Raw genomic sequence first — 18,692 nt, 5'->3', positions numbered from 1 at the left:
CTAGACCAGAGAGGATTCATTTTACATCTCCTCCCTCAGACCTAGGAAAAACTGATACTAGGACCAGAGAGATTCATTTTACATCTCCTCTACCTCAGACCTAGGAAAAACATGATACTAGCGACCTTCTAGGGACCAGAGAGGATTCATTTTACATCTCCTCTACCTCAGACCTAGGAAAAACATGATACTAGTGACCTTCTAGGGACCAGAGAGATTCATTTTACATCTCCTCTACCTCAGACCTAGAAAAACATGATACTAGCGACCTTCTAGGGACCAGAGAGGATTCATTTTACATCTCCTCTACCTCAGACCTAGGAAAAACATGATACTAGCGACCTTCTAGGGAGAGAGGATTCATTTTACCTCTCCTCTACCTCAGACCTAGGAAAAACATGATACTAGCGACCTTCTAGGGACCAGAGAGGATTCATTTTACATCTCCTCTACCTCAGACCTAGGAAAAACATGATACATGATACTAGCGACCTCCTCAGACCTAGGAAAAACATGGGACCAGAGAGGATTCATTTTACATCTCCTCTACCTCAGACCTAGGAAAAACATGATACTAGCGACCTTCTAGGGACCAGAGAGGATTCATTTTACATCTCCTTACCTCAGACCTAGGAAAAAAACATGATACTAGCGACCTTCTAGGGACCAGAGAGGATTCATTTTACATCTCCTCTACCTCAGACCTAGGAAAAACATGATACTAGCGACCTTCTAGGGACCAGAGAGGATTCATTTTACATCTCCTCTACCTCAGACCTAGGAAAAACATGATACTAGCGACCTTCTAGGGACCAGAGAGGATTCATTTTACATCTCCTCTACCTCAGACCTAGGAAAAACATGATACTAGCGACCTTCTAGGGACCAGAGAGGATTCATTTTACATCTCCTCTACCTCAGACCTAGGAAAAACATGATACTAGCGACCTTCTAGGGACCAGAGAGGATTCATTTTACATGATACTAGCTCATCTCTACCTCAGACCTAGGAAAAACATGATACTAGCGACCTTCTAGGGACCAGAGAGGATTCATTTTACATCTCCTCTACCTCAGACCTAGGAAAAACATGATACTAGCGACCTTCTAGGGACGACCTTCTAGGGACCAGAGAGGATTCATTTTACATCTCCTCTACCTCAGACCTAGGAAAAACATGATACTAGCGACCTTCTAGGGACCAGAGAGGATTCATTTTACATCTCCTCTACCTCAGACCTAGGAAAAACATGATACTAGCGACCTTCTAGGGACCAGAGAGGATTCATTTTACATCTCCTCTACCTCAGACCTAGGAAAAACATGATACTAGCGACCTTCTAGGGACCAGAGAGGATTCATTTTACATCTCCTCTACCTCAGACCTAGGAAAAACATGATACTAGCGACCTTCTAGGGACCAGAGAGGATTCATTTTACATCTCCTCTACCTCAGACCTAGGAAAAACATGATACTAGCGACCTTCTAGGGACCAGAGAGGATTCATTTTACATCTCCTCTACCTCAGACCTAGGAAAAACATTTCTCCTCTATACTTTACATTTACCTTTAGGGACCAGAGAGGATTTTACATTTCTACCTCAGACCTAGGAAAAACATCTCCCAGAGAGGATTACCTCAGACCTAGGAAAAACATGATACTAGCGACCTTCTAGGGACCAGAGAGGATTCATTTTACATCTCCTCTACCTCAGACCTAGGAAAAACATGATACTAGCGACCTTCTAGGGACCAGAGAGGATTCATTTTACATCTCCTCTACCTCAGACCTAGGAAAAACATGATACTAGCGACCTTCTAGGGACCAGAGAGGATTCATTTTACATCTCCTCTACCTCAGACCTAGGAAAAACATGATACTAGCGACCTTCTAGGGACCAGAGAGGATTCATTTTACATCTCCTCTACCTCAGACCTAGGAAAAACATGATACTAGCGACCTTCTAGGGACCAGAGAGGATTCATTTTACATCTCCTCTACCTCAGACCTAGGAAAAACATGATACTAGCGACCTTCTAGGGACCAGAGAGGATTCATTTTACATCTCCTCTACCTCAGACCTAGGAAAAACATGATACTAGCGACCTTCTAGGGACCAGAGAGGATTCATTTTACATCTCCTCTACCTCAGACCTAGGAAAAACATGATACTAGCGACCTTCTAGGGACCAGAGAGGATTCATTTTACATCTCCTCTACCTCAGACCTAGGAAAAACATGATACTAGCGACCTTCTAGGGACCAGAGAGGATTCATTTTACATCTCCTCTACCTCAGACCTAGGAAAAACATGATACTAGCGACCTTCTAGGGACCAGAGAGGATTCATTTTACATCTCCTCTACCTCAGACCTAGGAAAAACATGATACTAGCGACCTTCTAGGGACCAGAGAGGATTCATTTTACATCTCCTCTACCTCAGACCTAGGAAAAACATGATACTAGCGACCTTCTAGGGACCAGAGAGGATTCATTTTACATCTCCTCTACCTCAGACCTAGGAAAAACATGATACTAGCGACCTTCTAGGGACCAGAGAGGATTCATTTTACATCTCCTCTACCTCAGACCTAGGAAAACATGATACTAGCGACCTTCTAGGGACCAGAGAGGATTCATTTTACATCTCCTCTACCTCAGACCTAGGAAAAACATGATACTAGACCTAGGAAAACATGACCTTCTAGGGACCAGAGAGGATTCATTTTACATCTCCTCTACCTCAGACCTAGGAAAAACATGATACTAGCGACCTTCTAGGGACCAGAGAGGATTCATTTTACATCTCCTCTACCTCAGACCTAGGAAAAACATGATACTAGCCTAGGAAAAACTGATACTAGGGACCAGAGAGGATTCATTTTACATCTCCTCTACCTCAGACCTAGGAAAAACATGATACTAGCGACCTTCTAGGGACCAGAGAGGATTCATTTTACATCTCCTCTACCTCAGACCTAGGAAAACATGATACTAGCGACCTTCTAGGGACCAGAGAGGATTCATTTTACATCTCCTCTACCTCAGACCTCAGACCTAGGAAAAACATGATACTAGCGACCTTCTAGGGACCAGAGAGGATTCATTTTACATCTCCTCTACCTCAGACCTAGGAAAAACATGATACTAGCGACCTTCTAGGGACCAGAGAGGATTCATTTTACATCTCCCCATCTACCTCAGACCTAGGAAAAACATGATACTAGCGACCTTCTAGGGACCAGAGGGATTCATTTTACCTCAGACCTAGGAAAACCTAGCGACCTCTAGGGACCAGAGAGGATTCATTTTACATCTCCTCTACCTCAGACCTAGGAAAAACATGATACTAGCGACCTTCTAGGGACCAGAGAGGATTCATTTTACATCTCCTCTACCTCAGACCTAGGAAAAACATGATACTAGCGACCTTCTAGGGACCAGAGAGGATTAATTTTACATGGCCACCTCGTCTCCTCGACCTCAGACCTTCTTCTCCAATGGGTGGAGAAGGAAAAGGAGAGAGGAAAAGGAGAGAGGAATCAAGGACAGATGGATTGAGCCGCGGTGAGGGTAAAACCATAGAGATAGATAGAGGACTCGTCTTTATATCTGTGCCGTTGCCAGCGTCTGTGACATCACGGGCAGGGATTTTTACAACCCATAGGAAAACACCACGCCGTTGACTACTTTAAAATGGTAGAAGCATGGTGGAGGTCCTTAATGGCCCTGCCCATGTTTAAATAGCCTGTTGGCCACTAGAGACCTCTATCATTCTCTATGGGGGGGTGGAAGGAAGGGAGGCCCTTAATGGAGCTGTTTAAACAGCCTGTTGGCCACTAGAGACCTCTATCATTCTCTATGGGGGGGGGACTCACCTTCTGAGTCTCGATGTGTTTCTCTAGGATTTCCTGCTTCTTCTTCCTCATTTCCTGTTGGAGCCGCAGGGCTTCCTGTCAGGGGAATATTAAAGTGGTAATCCACCTCTTCCACAACCACGGTAAAGTGCTCTGAGCGTCTAGAAAAGCTACATAAAGACAACTGTTACGTTCGGACTCTTTTCCCAGAAGTCTCCTAACAGGATGAGAGATGAACATGACCCCTCTTCCCTAACCCTTATTTCCCCCTTCCAGCCCCCCACCTTCTCCTCCATCCATCTCTTCCTCCTTAGTCCCATGCTCTCCTCCATCCATCCATCCACCCCTCCCACCCTCTCCCACCTCCTCCTCCCCCCCCCACTCTCTCCTCTTCCCTCCCACCTCCTCCTCCCACCCAACTCCTCCTCCCACCCAACTCCTCCTCCCATCCATCCCTCCCTCTCTCCCTCCTTTCCCATCCTTCTACTCCCTCCCTCCCCATCCCTCTCCTCCGTCCCTCTCCTCCCTCTCCTCCGTCCCCTTCCCTCCCTCCCTCCCTTCCTCCCTCCCCATCCCTCCCTCCCTCTCTCTCTCTCCTCCCTCCCTCCCTCCATCCCTCTCCTCTCCCACCTGTTTATTCTTCATAGCCTCCTCTGTAGCAGCGACCCCAGCGAACAGAGCAGTCTTCTGAGCTGCTTTCAGAGCAGCCATGTTGTACACTGTCTTAGTCAGCCCCGTAGAGGTGGAGAACACCTGTTGGAGAGGAGGACACTGTTATTATTACTGAGGACACCTGGTGGAGAGGAGGACCATGTTATTATTACTGAGGACACCTGTTGGAGAGGAGGACCATGTTATTATTACTGAGGACACCTGGTGGAGAGGAGGACCATGTTATTATTACTGAGGACACCTGGTGGAGAGGAGGACCATGTTATTATTACTGAGGACACCTGGTGGAGAGGAGGACCATGTTATTATTACTGAGGACACCTGGTGGAGAGGAGGACCATGTTATTATTACTGTGTAGAGGAGGACCATGTTATTATTGAGGACACCTGGTGGAGAGGAGGACCATGTTATTATTACTGAGGACTTATATAGTTATTATTACTGAGGACTTATATAGGAGAACACCTGGTGGAGAGGAGGACCATGTTATTATTACTGAGGACTTATATAGGAGAACACCTGTTGGAGAGGAGGACCATGTTATTATTACTGAGGACACACCTGGTGGAGAGGAGGACCATGTTATTATTACTGAGGACTTATATAGGAGAACACCTGGTGGAGAGGAGGACCATGTTATTATTACTGAGGACTTATATAGGAGAACACCTGTTGGAGAGGAGGACCATGTTATTATTACTGAGGACACCTGGTGGAGGAGGACCATGTTATTATTACTGAGGACTTATATAGGAGAACACCTGTTGGAGAGGAGGACCATGTTATTATTACTGAGGACTTATATAGGAGAACACCTGTTGGGAGAGGAGGACCATGTTATTATTACTGAGGACTTATAGGAGGTGGAGGAGGACCACTGGTGGAGAGGAGGACCATGTTATTACTGAGGACTTATATAGGAGAACACCTGTTGGACACCTGGTGGAGAGGAGGACCATGTTATTATTACTGAGGACTTATATAGGAGAACACCTGTGGAGAGGAGGACACCTGGTGGAGAGGAGGACCATGTTATTATTACTGAGGACTTATATAGAGAGAGAACACCTGTTGGAGAGGAGGACCATGTTATTATTACTGAGGACACCTGGTGGAGAGGAGGACCATGTTATTATTACTGAGGACTTATATAGGAGAACACCTGTTGGAGAGGAGGACCATGTTATTATTACTGAGGACACCTGGTGGAGAGGAGGACCATGTTATTATTACTGAGGACTTATATAGGAGAACACCTGGTGGAGAGGAGGACCATGTTATTATTACTGAGGACTTATATAGGAGAACACCTGTTGGAGAGGAGGACCATGTTATTATTACTGAGGACACCTGGTGGAGAGGAGGACCATGTTATTATTACTGAGGACTTATATAGGAGAACACCTGTTGGAGAGGAGGACCATGTTATTATTACTGAGGACTTATATAGGAGAACACCTGTTGGAGAGGAGGACCATGTTATTATTACTGAGGACACCTGGTGGAGAGGAGGACCATGTTATTATTACTGAGGACTTATATAGGAGAACACCTGTTGGAGAGGAGGACCATGTTATTATTACTGAGGACACCTGGTGGAGAGGAGGACCATGTTATTATTACTGAGGACTTATATAGGAGAACACCTGGTGGAGAGGAGGACCATGTTATTATTACTGAGGACTTATATAGGAGAACACCTGGTGGAGAGGAGGACCATGTTATTATTACTGAGGACTTATATAGGAGAACACCTGTTGGAGAGGAGGACCATGTTATTATTACTGAGGACTTATATAGGAGAACACCTGGTGGAGAGACACCATGTTATTATTACTGAGAGAGAACACCTGGTGGAGGAGGACCATGTTATTATTACTGAGGACTTATATAGGAGAACACCTGTTGGAGAGGAGGACCATGTTATTATTACTGAGGACTTATATAGGAGAACACCTGTTGGAGAGGAGGACCATGTTATTATTACTGAGGACTTATATAGGAGAACACCTGGTGGAGAGGAGGACCATGTTATTATTACTGAGGACTTATATAGGAGAACACCTGTTGGAGAGGAGGACCATGTTATTATTACTGAGGACACCTGGTGGAGAGGAGGACCATGTTATTATTACTGAGGACTTATATAGGAGAACACCTGTTGGAGAGGAGGACCATGTTATTATTACTGAGGACTTATATAGGAGAACACCTGTTGGAGAGGAGGACCATGTTATTATTACTGAGGACTTATATAGGAGAACACCTGGTGGAGAGGAGGACCATGTTATTATTACTGAGGACTTATATAGGAGAACACCTGGTGGAGAGGAGGACCATGTTATTATTACTGAGGACTTATATAGGAGAACACCTGTTGGAGAGGAGGACCATGTTATTATTACTGAGGACTAGGAGAACACCTGTTGGAGAGGAGGACCATGTTATTATTACTGAGGACTTATATAGAGACACCTGGGAGAGGAGGACTTAGGAGGAGGACCATGTTATTATTACTGAGGACTTATATAGGAGAACACCTGGTGGAGAGGAGGACCATGTTATTATTACTGAGGACTTACACCTGGTGGAGAGGAGGACCATGTTATTATTACTGAGGACTTATATAGGAGAACACCTGGTGGAGAGGAGGACCATGTTATTATTACTGAGGACTTACACCTGTTGGAGAGGAGGACCATGTTATTATTACTGAGGACTTACACCTGGTGGAGAGGAGGACCATGTTATTATTACTGAGGACTTATATAGGAGAACACCTGTTGGAGAGGAGGACCATGTTATTATTACTGAGGACTTATATAGGAGAACACCTGGTGGAGAGGAGGACCATGTTATTATTACTGAGGACTTATATAGGAGAACACCTGGTGGAGAGGAGGACCATGTTATTATTACTGAGGACATATAGGAGAACACCTGTTGGAGAGGAGGACCATATTAGAACACCTGTTGGACTGAGGACTTTATATAGGAGAACACCTGGTGGAGAGGAGGACCATGTTATTATTACTGAGGACTTATATAGGAGAACACCTGGTGGAGAGGAGGACCATGTTATTATTACTGAGGACTTATATAGGAGAACACCTGTTGGAGAGGAGGACCATGTTATTATTACTGAGGACTTATATAGGAGAACACCTGTTGGAGAGGAGGACCATGTTATTATTACTGAGGACACCTGTTGGAGAGGAGGACCATGTTATTATTACTGAGGACACCTGTTGGAGAGGAGGACCATGTTATTATTACTGAGGACACCTGGTGGAGAGGAGGACCATGTTATTATTACTGAGGACTTATATAGGAGAACACCTGTTGGAGAGGAGGACCATGTTATTATTACACACCTGGTGGAGAGGAGGACCATGTTATTATTACTGAGGACTTATAGGAGAACACCTGGTGGAGGGAGGACCATGTTATTATTACTGAGGACCACCTGGTGGAGAGGAGGACCATGTTATTATTACTGAGGACTTATATAGGAGAACACCTGTTGGAGAGGAGGACCATGTTATTATTACTGAGGACTTATATAGAGAACACCTGTTGGATTATTACTGAGGACACCTGGTGGAGAGGAGGACCATGTTGTTATTATTACTGAGGACTTATATAGGAGAACACCTGTTGGAGAGGAGGACCATGTTATTATTACTGAGGACACCTGGTGGAGAGGAGGACCATGTTGTTATTATTACTGAGGACTTATATAGGAGAACACCTGTTGGAGAGGAGGACCATGTTATTATTACTGAGGACACCTGTTGGAGAGGAGGACCATGTTATTATTACTGAGGACTTATATAGGAGAACACCTGGTGGAGAGGAGGACCATGTTATTATTACTGAGGACTTATATAGGAGAACACCTGTTGGAGAGGAGGACCATGTTATTATTACTGAGGACACCTGGTGGAGAGGAGGACCATGTTATTATTACTGAGGACTTATATAGGAGAACACCTGTTGGAGAGGAGGACCATGTTATTATTACTGAGGACTTATATAGGAGAACACCTGTTGGAGAGGAGGACACTGTTATTATTACTGAGGACACCTGGTGGAGAGGAGGACCATGTTATTATTACTGAGGACTTATATAGGAGAACACCTGTTGGAGAGGAGGACCATGTTATTATTACTGAGGACACCTGTTGGAGAGGAGGACCATGTTATTATTACTGAGGACACCTGGTGGAGAGGAGGACCATGTTATTATTACTGAGGACACCTGGTGGAGAGGAGGACCATGTTATTATTACTGAGGACTTATATAGGAGAACACCTGTTGGAGAGGAGGACCATGTTATTATTACTGAGGACTTATATAGGAGAACACCTGTTGGAGAGGAGGACCATGTTATTATTACTGAGGACTTATATAGGAGAACACCTGGTGGAGAGGAGGACCATGTTATTATTACTGAGGACTTATATAGGAGAACACCTGGTGGAGAGGAGGACCATGTTATTATTACTGAGGACTTATATAGGAGAACACCTGTTGGAGAGGAGGACCATGTTATTATTACTGAGGACACCTGGTGGAGAGGAGGACCATGTTATTATTACTGAGGACTTATATAGGAGAACACCTGTTGGAGAGGAGGACCATGTTATTATTACTGAGGACTTATATAGGAGAACACCTGGTGGAGAGGAGGACCATGTTATTATTACTGAGGACTTATATAGGAGAACACCTGGTGGAGAGGAGGACCATGTTATTACTGAGGACTTATATAGGAGAACACCTGGTGGAGAGGAGGACCATGTTATTATTACTGAGGACTTATATAGGAGAACACCTGTTGGAGAGGAGGACCATGTTATTATTACTGAGGACTCATATAGGAGAACACCTGGTAGAGAGGACTTATATAGGAGAACACCTGTTGGAGAGGAGGACCATGTTATTATTACTGAGGACTTATATAGGAGAACACCTGTTGGAGAGGAGGACCATGTTATTATTACTGAGGACTCATATAGGAGAACACCTGTTGGAGAGGAGGACCATGTTATTATTACTGAGGACACCTGGTGGAGAGGAGGACCATGTTATTATTACTGAGGACACCTGTTGGAGAGGAGGACCATGTTATTATTACTGAGGACACCTGTTGGAGAGGAGGACCAGGTTATTATTACTGAGGACTTATATAGGAGAACACCTGGTGGAGAGGAGGACCATGTTATTATTACTGAGGACACCTGGTGGAGAGGAGGACCATGTTATTATTACTGAGGACTTATATAGAGAACACCTGTTGGAGAGGAGGACCATGTTATTATTACTGAGGACACCTGGTGGAGAGGAGGACCATGTTATTATTATTACTGAGGACTTATATAGAGACACCTGGTGGAGAGGAGGACCATGTTATTATTACTGAGGACACCTGGTGGAGAGGAGGACCATGTTATTATTACTGTATTATTACTGAGGACTTATATAGGAGAACACCTGTTGGAGAGGAGGACCATGTTATTATTACTGAGGACACCTGGTGGAGAGGAGGACCATGTTATTATTACTGAGGACTTATATAGGAGAACACCTGGTGGAGAGGAGGACCATGTTATTATTACTGAGGACTTATATAGGAGAACACCTGTTGGAGAGGAGGACCATGTTATTATTACTGAGGACACCTGGTGGAGAGGAGGACCATGTTATTATTACTGAGGACTTATATAGGAGAACACCTGTTGGAGAGGAGGACCATGTTATTATTACTGAGGACTTATATAGGAGAACACCTGTTGGAGAGGAGGACACTGTTATTATTACTGAGGACACCTGGTGGAGAGGAGGACCATGTTGTTATTATTACTGAGGACTTATATAGGAGAACACCTGTTGGAGAGGAGGACCATGTTATTATTACTGAGGACACCTGTTGGAGAGGAGGACCATGTTATTATTACTGAGGACTTATATAGGAGAACACCTGGTGGAGAGGAGGACCATGTTATTATTACTGAGGACTTATATAGGAGAACACCTGTTGGAGAGGAGGACCATGTTATTATTACTGAGGACACCTGGTGGAGAGGAGGACCATGTTATTATTACTGAGGACTTATATAGGAGAACACCTGTTGGAGAGGAGGACCATGTTATTATTACTGAGGACTTATATAGGAGAACACCTGTTGGAGAGGAGGACCATGTTATTATTACTGAGGACTTATATAGGAGAACACCTGGTGGAGAGGAGGACCATGTTATTATTACTGAGGACTTATATAGGAGAACACCTGGTGGAGAGGAGGACCATGTTATTATTACTGAGGACTTATATAGAGAACACCTGGTGGAGAGGAGGACCATGTTATTATTACTGAGGACATATTATTACTGAGGACACCTGAACACTGGTGGAGAGGAGGACCATGTTATTATTACTGAGGACACCTGAGGACCATGTTATTATTACTGAGGACACCTGTTGGAGAGGAGGACCATGTTATTATTACTGAGGACTTATATAGGAGAACACCTGGTGGAGAGGAGGACCATGTTATTATTACTGAGGACTTATATAGGAGAACACCTGGTGGAGAGGAGGACCATGTTATTATTACTGAGGACTTATATAGGAGAACACCTGGTGGAGAGGAGGACCATGTTATTATTACTGAGGACTTATATAGGAGAACACCTGTTGGAGAGGAGGACCATGTTATTATTACTGAGGACACCTGGTGGAGAGGAGGACATATAGGAGACACCTGGTGGAGAGGAGGACCATGTTATATAGGAGAACACCTGTTGGAGAGGAGGACCATGTTATTATTACTGAGGACTTATATAGGAGAACACCTGTTGGAGAGGAGGACCATGTTATTATTACTGAGGACTCATATAGGAGAACACCTGTTGGAGAGGAGGACCATGTTATTATTACTGAGGACACCTGGTGGAGAGGAGGACCATGTTATTATTACTGAGGACTTATATAGGAGAACACCTGGTGGAGAGGAGGACCATGTTATTATTACTGAGGACACCTGGTGGAGAGGAGGACCATGTTATTATTACTGAGGACACCTGGTGGAGAGGAGGACCATGTTATTATTACTGAGGACTTATATAGGAGAACACCTGTTGGAGAGGAGGACCATGTTATTATTACTGAGGACTTATATAGGAGAACACCTGGTGGAGAGGAGGACCATGTTATTATTACTGAGGACACCTGGTGGAGAGGAGGACCATGTTATTATTACTGAGGACACCTGGTGGAGAGGAGGACCATGTTATTATTACTGAGGACTTATATAGGAGAACACCTGTTGGAGAGGAGGACCATGTTATTATTACTGAGGACACCTGTTGGAGAGGAGGACCATGTTATTATTACTGAGGACACCTGGTGGAGAGGAGGACCATGTTATTATTACTGAGGACACCTGGTGGAGAGGAGGACCATGTTATTATTACTGAGGACACCTGGTGGAGAGGAGGACCATGTTATTATTACTGAGGACTTATATAGGAGAACACCTGGTGGAGAGGAGGACCATGTTATTATTACTGAGGACACCTGGTGGAGAGGACCATGTTATTATTACTGAGGACACCTGGTGGAGAGGAGGACCATGTTATTATTACTGAGGACACCTGGTGGAGAGGAGGACCATGTTGGACACCTGGTGGAGAGGAGGACCATGTTATTATTACTGAGGACACCTGTTGGAGAGGAGGACCATGTTATTATTACTGAGGACTTATATAGGAGAACACCTGGTTGGAGAGGAGGACCATGTTATTATTACTGAGGACTTATATAGGAGAACACCTGGTGGAGAGGAGGACCATGTATATTACTGAGGAGAGACACCTGTTGGAGAGGAGGACCATGTTATTATTACTGAGGACTTATATAGGAGAACACCTGTTGGAGAGGAGGACCATGTTATTATTACTGAGGACTTATATAGGAGAACACCTGTTGGAGAGGAGGACCATGTTATTATTACTGAGGACACCTGGAGAGGACCATGTTATTATTACTGAGGACACACCTGTTGGAGAGGAGGACCATGTTATTATTACTGGGACACCTGGTGGAGAGGAGGACCATGTTATTATTACTGAGGACTTATATAGGAGACACCTGGTGGAGAGGAGGACCATGTTATTATTACTGAGGACTTATATAGGAGAACACCTGGTGGAGAGGAGGACCATGTTATTATTACTGAGGACTTATATAGGAGAACACCTGTTGGAGAGGAGGACCATGTTATTATTACTGAGGACACCTGGGAGAGAGGACCATGTTATTATTACTGAGGACTTATATAGGAGAACACCTGGTGGAGAGGAGGACCATGTTATTATTACTGAGGACACACCTGGTGGAGAGGAGGACCATGTTATTATTAGGAGGACTTATATAGAGACACCTGTTGGAGAGGAGGACCATGTTATTATTACTGAGGACTTATATAGGAGAACACCTGTTGGAGAGGAGGACCATGTTATTATTACACCTGAGAGGAGGACCATGTTATTATTATAGGAGGACACCTGGTGGAGAGGAGGACCATGTTATTATTACTGAGGACTTATATAGGAGAACACCTGTTGGAGAGGAGGACCATGTTATTATTACTGAGGACTTATATAGGAGAACACCTGTTGGAGAGGAGGACCATGTTATTATTACTGAGGACACCTGTTGGAGAGGAGGACCATGTTATTATTACTGAGGACACCTGGTGGAGAGGACTTATATAGGAGAACACCTGGTGGAGAGGAGGACCATGTTATTATTACTGAGGACTTATATAGGAGAACACCTGTTGGAGAGGAGGACCATGTTATTATTACTGAGGACACCTGGTGGAGAGGAGGACCATGTTATTATTACTGAGGACTTATATAGGAGAACACCTGTTGGAGAGGAGGACCATGTTATTATTACTGAGGACTTATATAGGAGGACACCTGGTGGAGAGGAGGACCATGTTATTATTACTGAGGACTTATATAGGAGAACACCTGTTGGAGAGGAGGACCATGTTATTATTACTGAGGACTCATATAGGAGGACACCTGGTGGAGAGGAGGACCATGTTATTATTACTGAGGACTTATATAGGAGAACACCTGGTGGAGAGGACTTATATAGGAGAACACCTGGTGGAGAGGAGGACCATGTTATTATTACTGAGGACTTATATAGGAGGACACCTGTTGGAGAGCAGGACCATGTTATTATTACTGAGGACTCATATAGGAGAACACCTGGTGGAGAGGAGGACCATCTTATTATTACTGAGGACTCATATAGGAGAACACCTGGTAGAGAGGACTTATATAGGAGAACACCTGGAGGAGAGGACTTATATAGGAGAACACCTGGTGGAGAGGACTTATATAGGAGAACACCTGGTAGAGAGGAGGACCATGTTATTATTACTGAGGACTTATATAGGAGAACACCTGGTGGAGAGGAGGACCATGTTATTATTACTGAGGACTTATATAGGAGAACACCTGGGGGAGAGGAGGACCATGTTATTATTACTGAGGACTCATATAGGAGAACACCTGGTGGAGAGGACTTATATAGGAGAACACCTGGTGGAGAGGACTTATATAGGAGAACACCTGGTAGAGAGGACTCATATAGGAGAACACCTGGTGGAGAGGACTCATATAGGAGAACACCTGGTGGAGAGGACTCATATAGGAGGACACCTGGTGGAGAGGACTCATATAGGAGAACACCTGGTGGAGAGGACTCATATAGGAGAACACCTGGTGGAGAGGACTCATATAGGAGAACACCTGGTGGAGAGGACTCATATAGGAGAACACCTGGTGGAGAGGACTCATATAGGAGAACACCTGGTGGAGAGGACTCATATAGGAGAACACCTGGTGGAGAGGACTCATATAGGAGAACACCTGGTGGAGAGGACTCATATAGGAGAACACCTGGTGGAGAGGACTCATATAGGAGAACACCTGGTAGAGAGGACTCATATAGGAGAACACCTGGTGGAGAGGACTCATATAGGAGAACACCTGGTAGAGAGGACTCATATAGGAGAACACCTGGTAGAGAGGACTCATATAGGAGAACACCTGGTAGAGAGGTGGTCAATTTAAAGGAAAACTAAAGTCAAAAACTATATTTAGATTTGTTGACACAGTGGACTTGCTTTCTCACCTTTCCTGCCGGTCCACTAGGGGTACTTCCTGGTTTAGAGGCGAAGCCCAGCCTCTCCTTCATTGATAGGTTGGATTTAAAGTCATTCTGTGAGGCAACACGAGAGTCCTGGTTGGGCTCTGAGCTGTCGGCAGGCAGAGGGCCCAGACGGTCTTTGACGGACTGTTTCAGACTAGTGGCTGGCTGCTGCACCTGCTGGAGTTCACAACAACAACAACGTCAACAATAAACAACAACAACAACAACATCAACAATAAACAACAACAATAAACAAACAAAGGTCAACGACAACAGGCTAGTAGGGCAACGACAACAGGCTAGTAGGGCAACGACAACAGGCTAGTAGGGCAACGACAACAGGCTAGTAGGGCAACGACAACAGGCTAGTAGGTCTACGACAACAGGCTAGTAGGTCAACGACAACAGGCTAGTAGGTCAACTAGTAGGTCAACGACAACAGGCTAGTAGGTCAACACAACAGGCTAGTAGGTCATAGGGCTAGACGACAACAGGCTAATAGGTCAACGACAACAGGCTAGTAGGTCAACGACAACAGGCTAGTAGGTCAACGACAACAGGCTAGTAGGTCAACGACAACAGGCTAGTAGGGCAACGACAACAGGCTAGTAGGGCAACGACAACAGGCTAGTAGGGCAACGACAACAGGCTAGTAGGGCAACGACAACAGGCTAGTAGGGCAACGACAACAGGCTAGTAGGTCAACGACAACAGGCTAGTAGGTCAACGACAACAGGCTAGTAGGTCAACGACAACAGGCTAGTAGGGCAACGACAACAGGCTAGTAGGGCAACGACAACAGGCTAGTAGGTCAACGACAACAGGCTAGTAGGTCAACGACAACAGGCTAGTAGGTCAACGACAACAGGCTAGTAGGTCAACGACAACAGGCTAGTAGGTCAACGACAACAGGCTAGTAGGTCAACGACAACAGGCTAGTAGGTCAACGACAACAGGCTAGTAGGTCAACGACAACAGGCTAGTAGGTCAACGACAACAGGTTAGTAGGTCAACGACAACAGGCTAGTAGGTCAAGTTGGTAGACAACAGGCTAGTAGGTCACCACGAATGTCAACAGACTAGTAGGTCAACGACAACAGGCATAGTAGGTATATTATTAGGCTAGTAGGTCAACGACAACAGGCTAGTAGGTCAACGACAACAGGCTAGTAGGTCAACGACAACAGGCTAGTAGGTCAACGACAACAGGCTAGTAGGTCAACAGGCTAGTAGGTCAACGACAACAGGCTAGTAGGTCAACGACAACAGGCTAGTAGGTCAACGACAACAGGCTAGTAGGTCAACGACAACAGGCTAGTAGGTCAACGACAACAGGCTAGTAGGTCAACGACAACAGGCTAGTAGGTCAACGACAACAGGCTAGTAGGTCAACGACAACAGGCTAGTAGGTCAACGACAACAGGCTAGTAGGTCAACGTCAACAGGCTAGTAGGTCAACGACAACAGGCTAGTAGGTCAACGACAACAGGCTAGTAGGTCTACGACAACAGGCTAGGTCTACGACAACAGGCTAGGTCAACGACAACAGGCTAGTAGGTCAACGACAACAGGCTAGTAGGTCAACGACAACAGGCTAGTAGGTCAACGACAACAGGCTAGTAGGTCAACGACAACAGGCTAGTAGGTCAACGACAACAGGCTAGTAGGTCAACGACAACAGACTAGTAGGTCTACGACAACAGGCTAGTAGGTCAACAGGCTAGTAGGTCAACGACAACAGGCTAGTAGGTCAACGACAACAGGCTAGTAGGTCAACGACAACAGGCTAGTAGGTCAACGACAACAGGCTAGTAGGTCAACGACAACAGGCTAGTAGGTCAACGACAACAGGCTAGTAGGTCAACGACAACAGGCTAGTAGGTCAACGACAACAGGCTAGTAGGTCAACGACAACAGGCTAGTAGGTCAAAGACAACAGGCTAGTAGGTCAACGACAACAGGCTAGTAGGTCAACGACAACAGGCTAGTAGGTCAACGACAACAGGCTAGTAGGTCAACGACAACAGGCTAGTAGGTCAACGACAACAGGCTAGTAGGTCAACGACAACAGGCTAGTAGGTCAACGACAACAGGCTAGTAGGTCAACGACAACAGACTAGTAGGTCAACGACAACAGACTAGTAGGTCAACGACAACAGGCTAGTAGGTCAACGACAACAGGCTAGTAGGTCAACGACAACAGGCTAGTAGGTCAACGACAACAGGCTAGTAGGTCAACGACAACAGGCTAGTAGGTCAACGACAACAGGCTAGTAGGTCAACGACAACAGGCTAGTAGGTCAACGACAACAGGCTAGTAGGTCAACGACAACAGGCTAGTAGGTCAACGACAACAGGCTAGTAGGTCAACGACAACAGGCTAGTAGGTCAACGACAACAGGCTAGTAGGTCAACGACAACAGACTAGTAGGTCAACGACAACAGGCTAGTAGGTCAACGACAACAGGCTAGTAGGTCAACGACAACAGGCTAGTAGGTCAACGACAACAGGCTAGTAGGTCAACGACAACAGACTAGCAGGTCAACGACAACAGACTAGCAGGTCAACGACAACAGGCTAGCAGGTCAAAGACAACAGGCTAGTAGGGCAGCGACAACAGACTAGTAGGTCAACGACAACAGGCTAGTAGGGCAGCGACAACAGACTAGTAGGTCAACGACAACAGGCTAGTAGGTCAACGACAACAGGCTAGTAGGGCAACGACAACAGGCTAGTAGGGCAACGACAACAGGCTGCTAGGGCAACGACAACAGGCTAGGGCAACGACAACAGGCTAGGGCAACGACAACAGGCTAGGGCAACGACAACAGGCTAGGGCAACGACAACAGGCTAGGGCAACGACAACAGGCTAGGGCAACGACAACAGGCTAGTAGGGCAACGACAACAGGCTAGTAGGGCAACGACAACAGGCTAGTAGGGCAACGACAACAGGCTAGGGCAACGACAACAGGCTAGGGCAACGACAACAGGCTAGGGCAACGACAACAGGCTAGGGCAACGACAACAGGCTAGGGCAACGACAACAGGCTAGGGCAACGACAACAGGCTAGGGCAACGACAACAATGAATGAAAGGTGCTTCCTAAATCCAAGTGCACCACTTTTGACCGGGGTCCATAGAGCTCTGGTAGAAAAGTAGTGCACTATTAAGGGAATAGGCTGCCATATTTGGGATGTGGACTTACCATGAGTGGCTGTGGTTGATGGTGTTGCTGTCCCATTCCCTGCTGTCCCATTCCCTGCTGTCCCATTCCCTGCTGTCCCATCTCGTCCTCACAGTGCCAGAGGACTCTAATGAAGCGGTTGTTGAGAACTGCCTCAGGACTCTGCAGGGCACGCTTAGCCTCCTCGTGACTGTCGAACTGGATCAGGGCGCCCTCCGGGTCATTACCATAGGTTACCTTTGGGGGGGAAGGGGGAGAGACAGAGAGACAGAGAGAGAGAGAGACAGAGAGAGAGAGAGAGCGAGACAGAGACAGAGAGACAGAGAGACAGAGAGAGAGAGAGAGAGGAGAGAGAGACGGGAGGGAGGGTGAGCAGGGGAAGAGAGGAAGGAGCAAGGGAGTGAGGAAGATAGGGTTATGTTAACCCTCACTCACTAAGAAGAAGTGCACTAAATAGGGAGTAGGGTGCCAATAACGCCAACAACAACAAAAAACACAGCTTAAAGCAGAACGGTATCGTGAGCCAATCAGTCAAACCTGCAGGTTGACGATAGTCCCGAACTTGCTGAAGTGTTGGTTAAGCTTGGAGATGTTGTTGAGTCCCTGGGGGATCTGAAGGACCGACAGCTTGGTGTTTGACCCAAACGGAGCCTTCTGGTTCTGGTTCTGAGGGTTCTTGTTGTGGAACCCACCCTGGAGGTTCTGCTGGTTGAAGTTTGGTCTGACAGAAC

General features: G+C 45.8%; 2 protein-coding genes across 3 annotated transcripts in view; both read right to left on the bottom strand.

Moving 5' to 3' along the window:
* Positions 1-18,692, bottom strand: part of rbm26 (RNA binding motif protein 26) — a 53,041-nt gene that overhangs the window by 16,944 nt on the left and 17,405 nt on the right. Inside the window, exons 11-15 of the mRNA XM_052512591.1 lie at positions 18,499-18,682; positions 17,983-18,198; positions 14,757-14,951; positions 4,491-4,613; positions 3,882-3,956 (exon numbers count right to left, since the gene is read on the bottom strand). Of these exons, the coding sequence (XP_052368551.1) occupies positions 3,882-3,956; positions 4,491-4,613; positions 14,757-14,951; positions 17,983-18,198; positions 18,499-18,682 (793 nt within the window). The remainder of the gene's footprint in view (positions 1-3,881; positions 3,957-4,490; positions 4,614-14,756; positions 14,952-17,982; positions 18,199-18,498; positions 18,683-18,692) is intronic.
* Positions 13,291-14,748, bottom strand: LOC127926962 (uncharacterized). 2 transcript variants are annotated; one of them, XM_052512589.1, is made up of 2 exons: positions 14,162-14,748; positions 13,291-13,377 (listed from the first exon to the last, which is right to left on the bottom strand). In XM_052512589.1, exons 1-2 carry the CDS (start codon positions 14,657-14,659, stop codon positions 13,351-13,353), a joined length of 525 nt encoding a protein of 174 aa, XP_052368549.1. In that variant the 5' UTR covers positions 14,660-14,748; the 3' UTR covers positions 13,291-13,350. The 2 variants fall into 2 exon arrangements, with proteins under 2 accessions (XP_052368549.1, XP_052368550.1); XM_052512590.1 differs by lacking the exon at positions 13,291-13,377 and adding an exon at positions 13,623-13,771.

This window comes from Oncorhynchus keta, unplaced genomic scaffold, assembly GCF_023373465.1.
Source record: "Oncorhynchus keta strain PuntledgeMale-10-30-2019 unplaced genomic scaffold, Oket_V2 Un_contig_871_pilon_pilon, whole genome shotgun sequence".
Lineage (NCBI taxonomy): Eukaryota > Metazoa > Chordata > Actinopteri > Salmoniformes > Salmonidae > Oncorhynchus > Oncorhynchus keta.
This window is presented reverse-complemented; position numbering and strand designations above follow the sequence as displayed.

Excerpts from the sequence above, each read along its gene's own strand:
- LOC127926962 (XM_052512589.1), bottom strand. The coding sequence starts at position 14,659 with ATGAGTCCTCTCTACCAGGTGTTCTCCTATATGAGTCCTCTCTACCAG. Across the intron at positions 13,378-14,161 it reads ATATAAGTCCTCTCCACCAG|GTGTTCTCCTATATAAGTCC; the intron begins GTGTTCTCCTAT and ends CCTCTCCAACAG.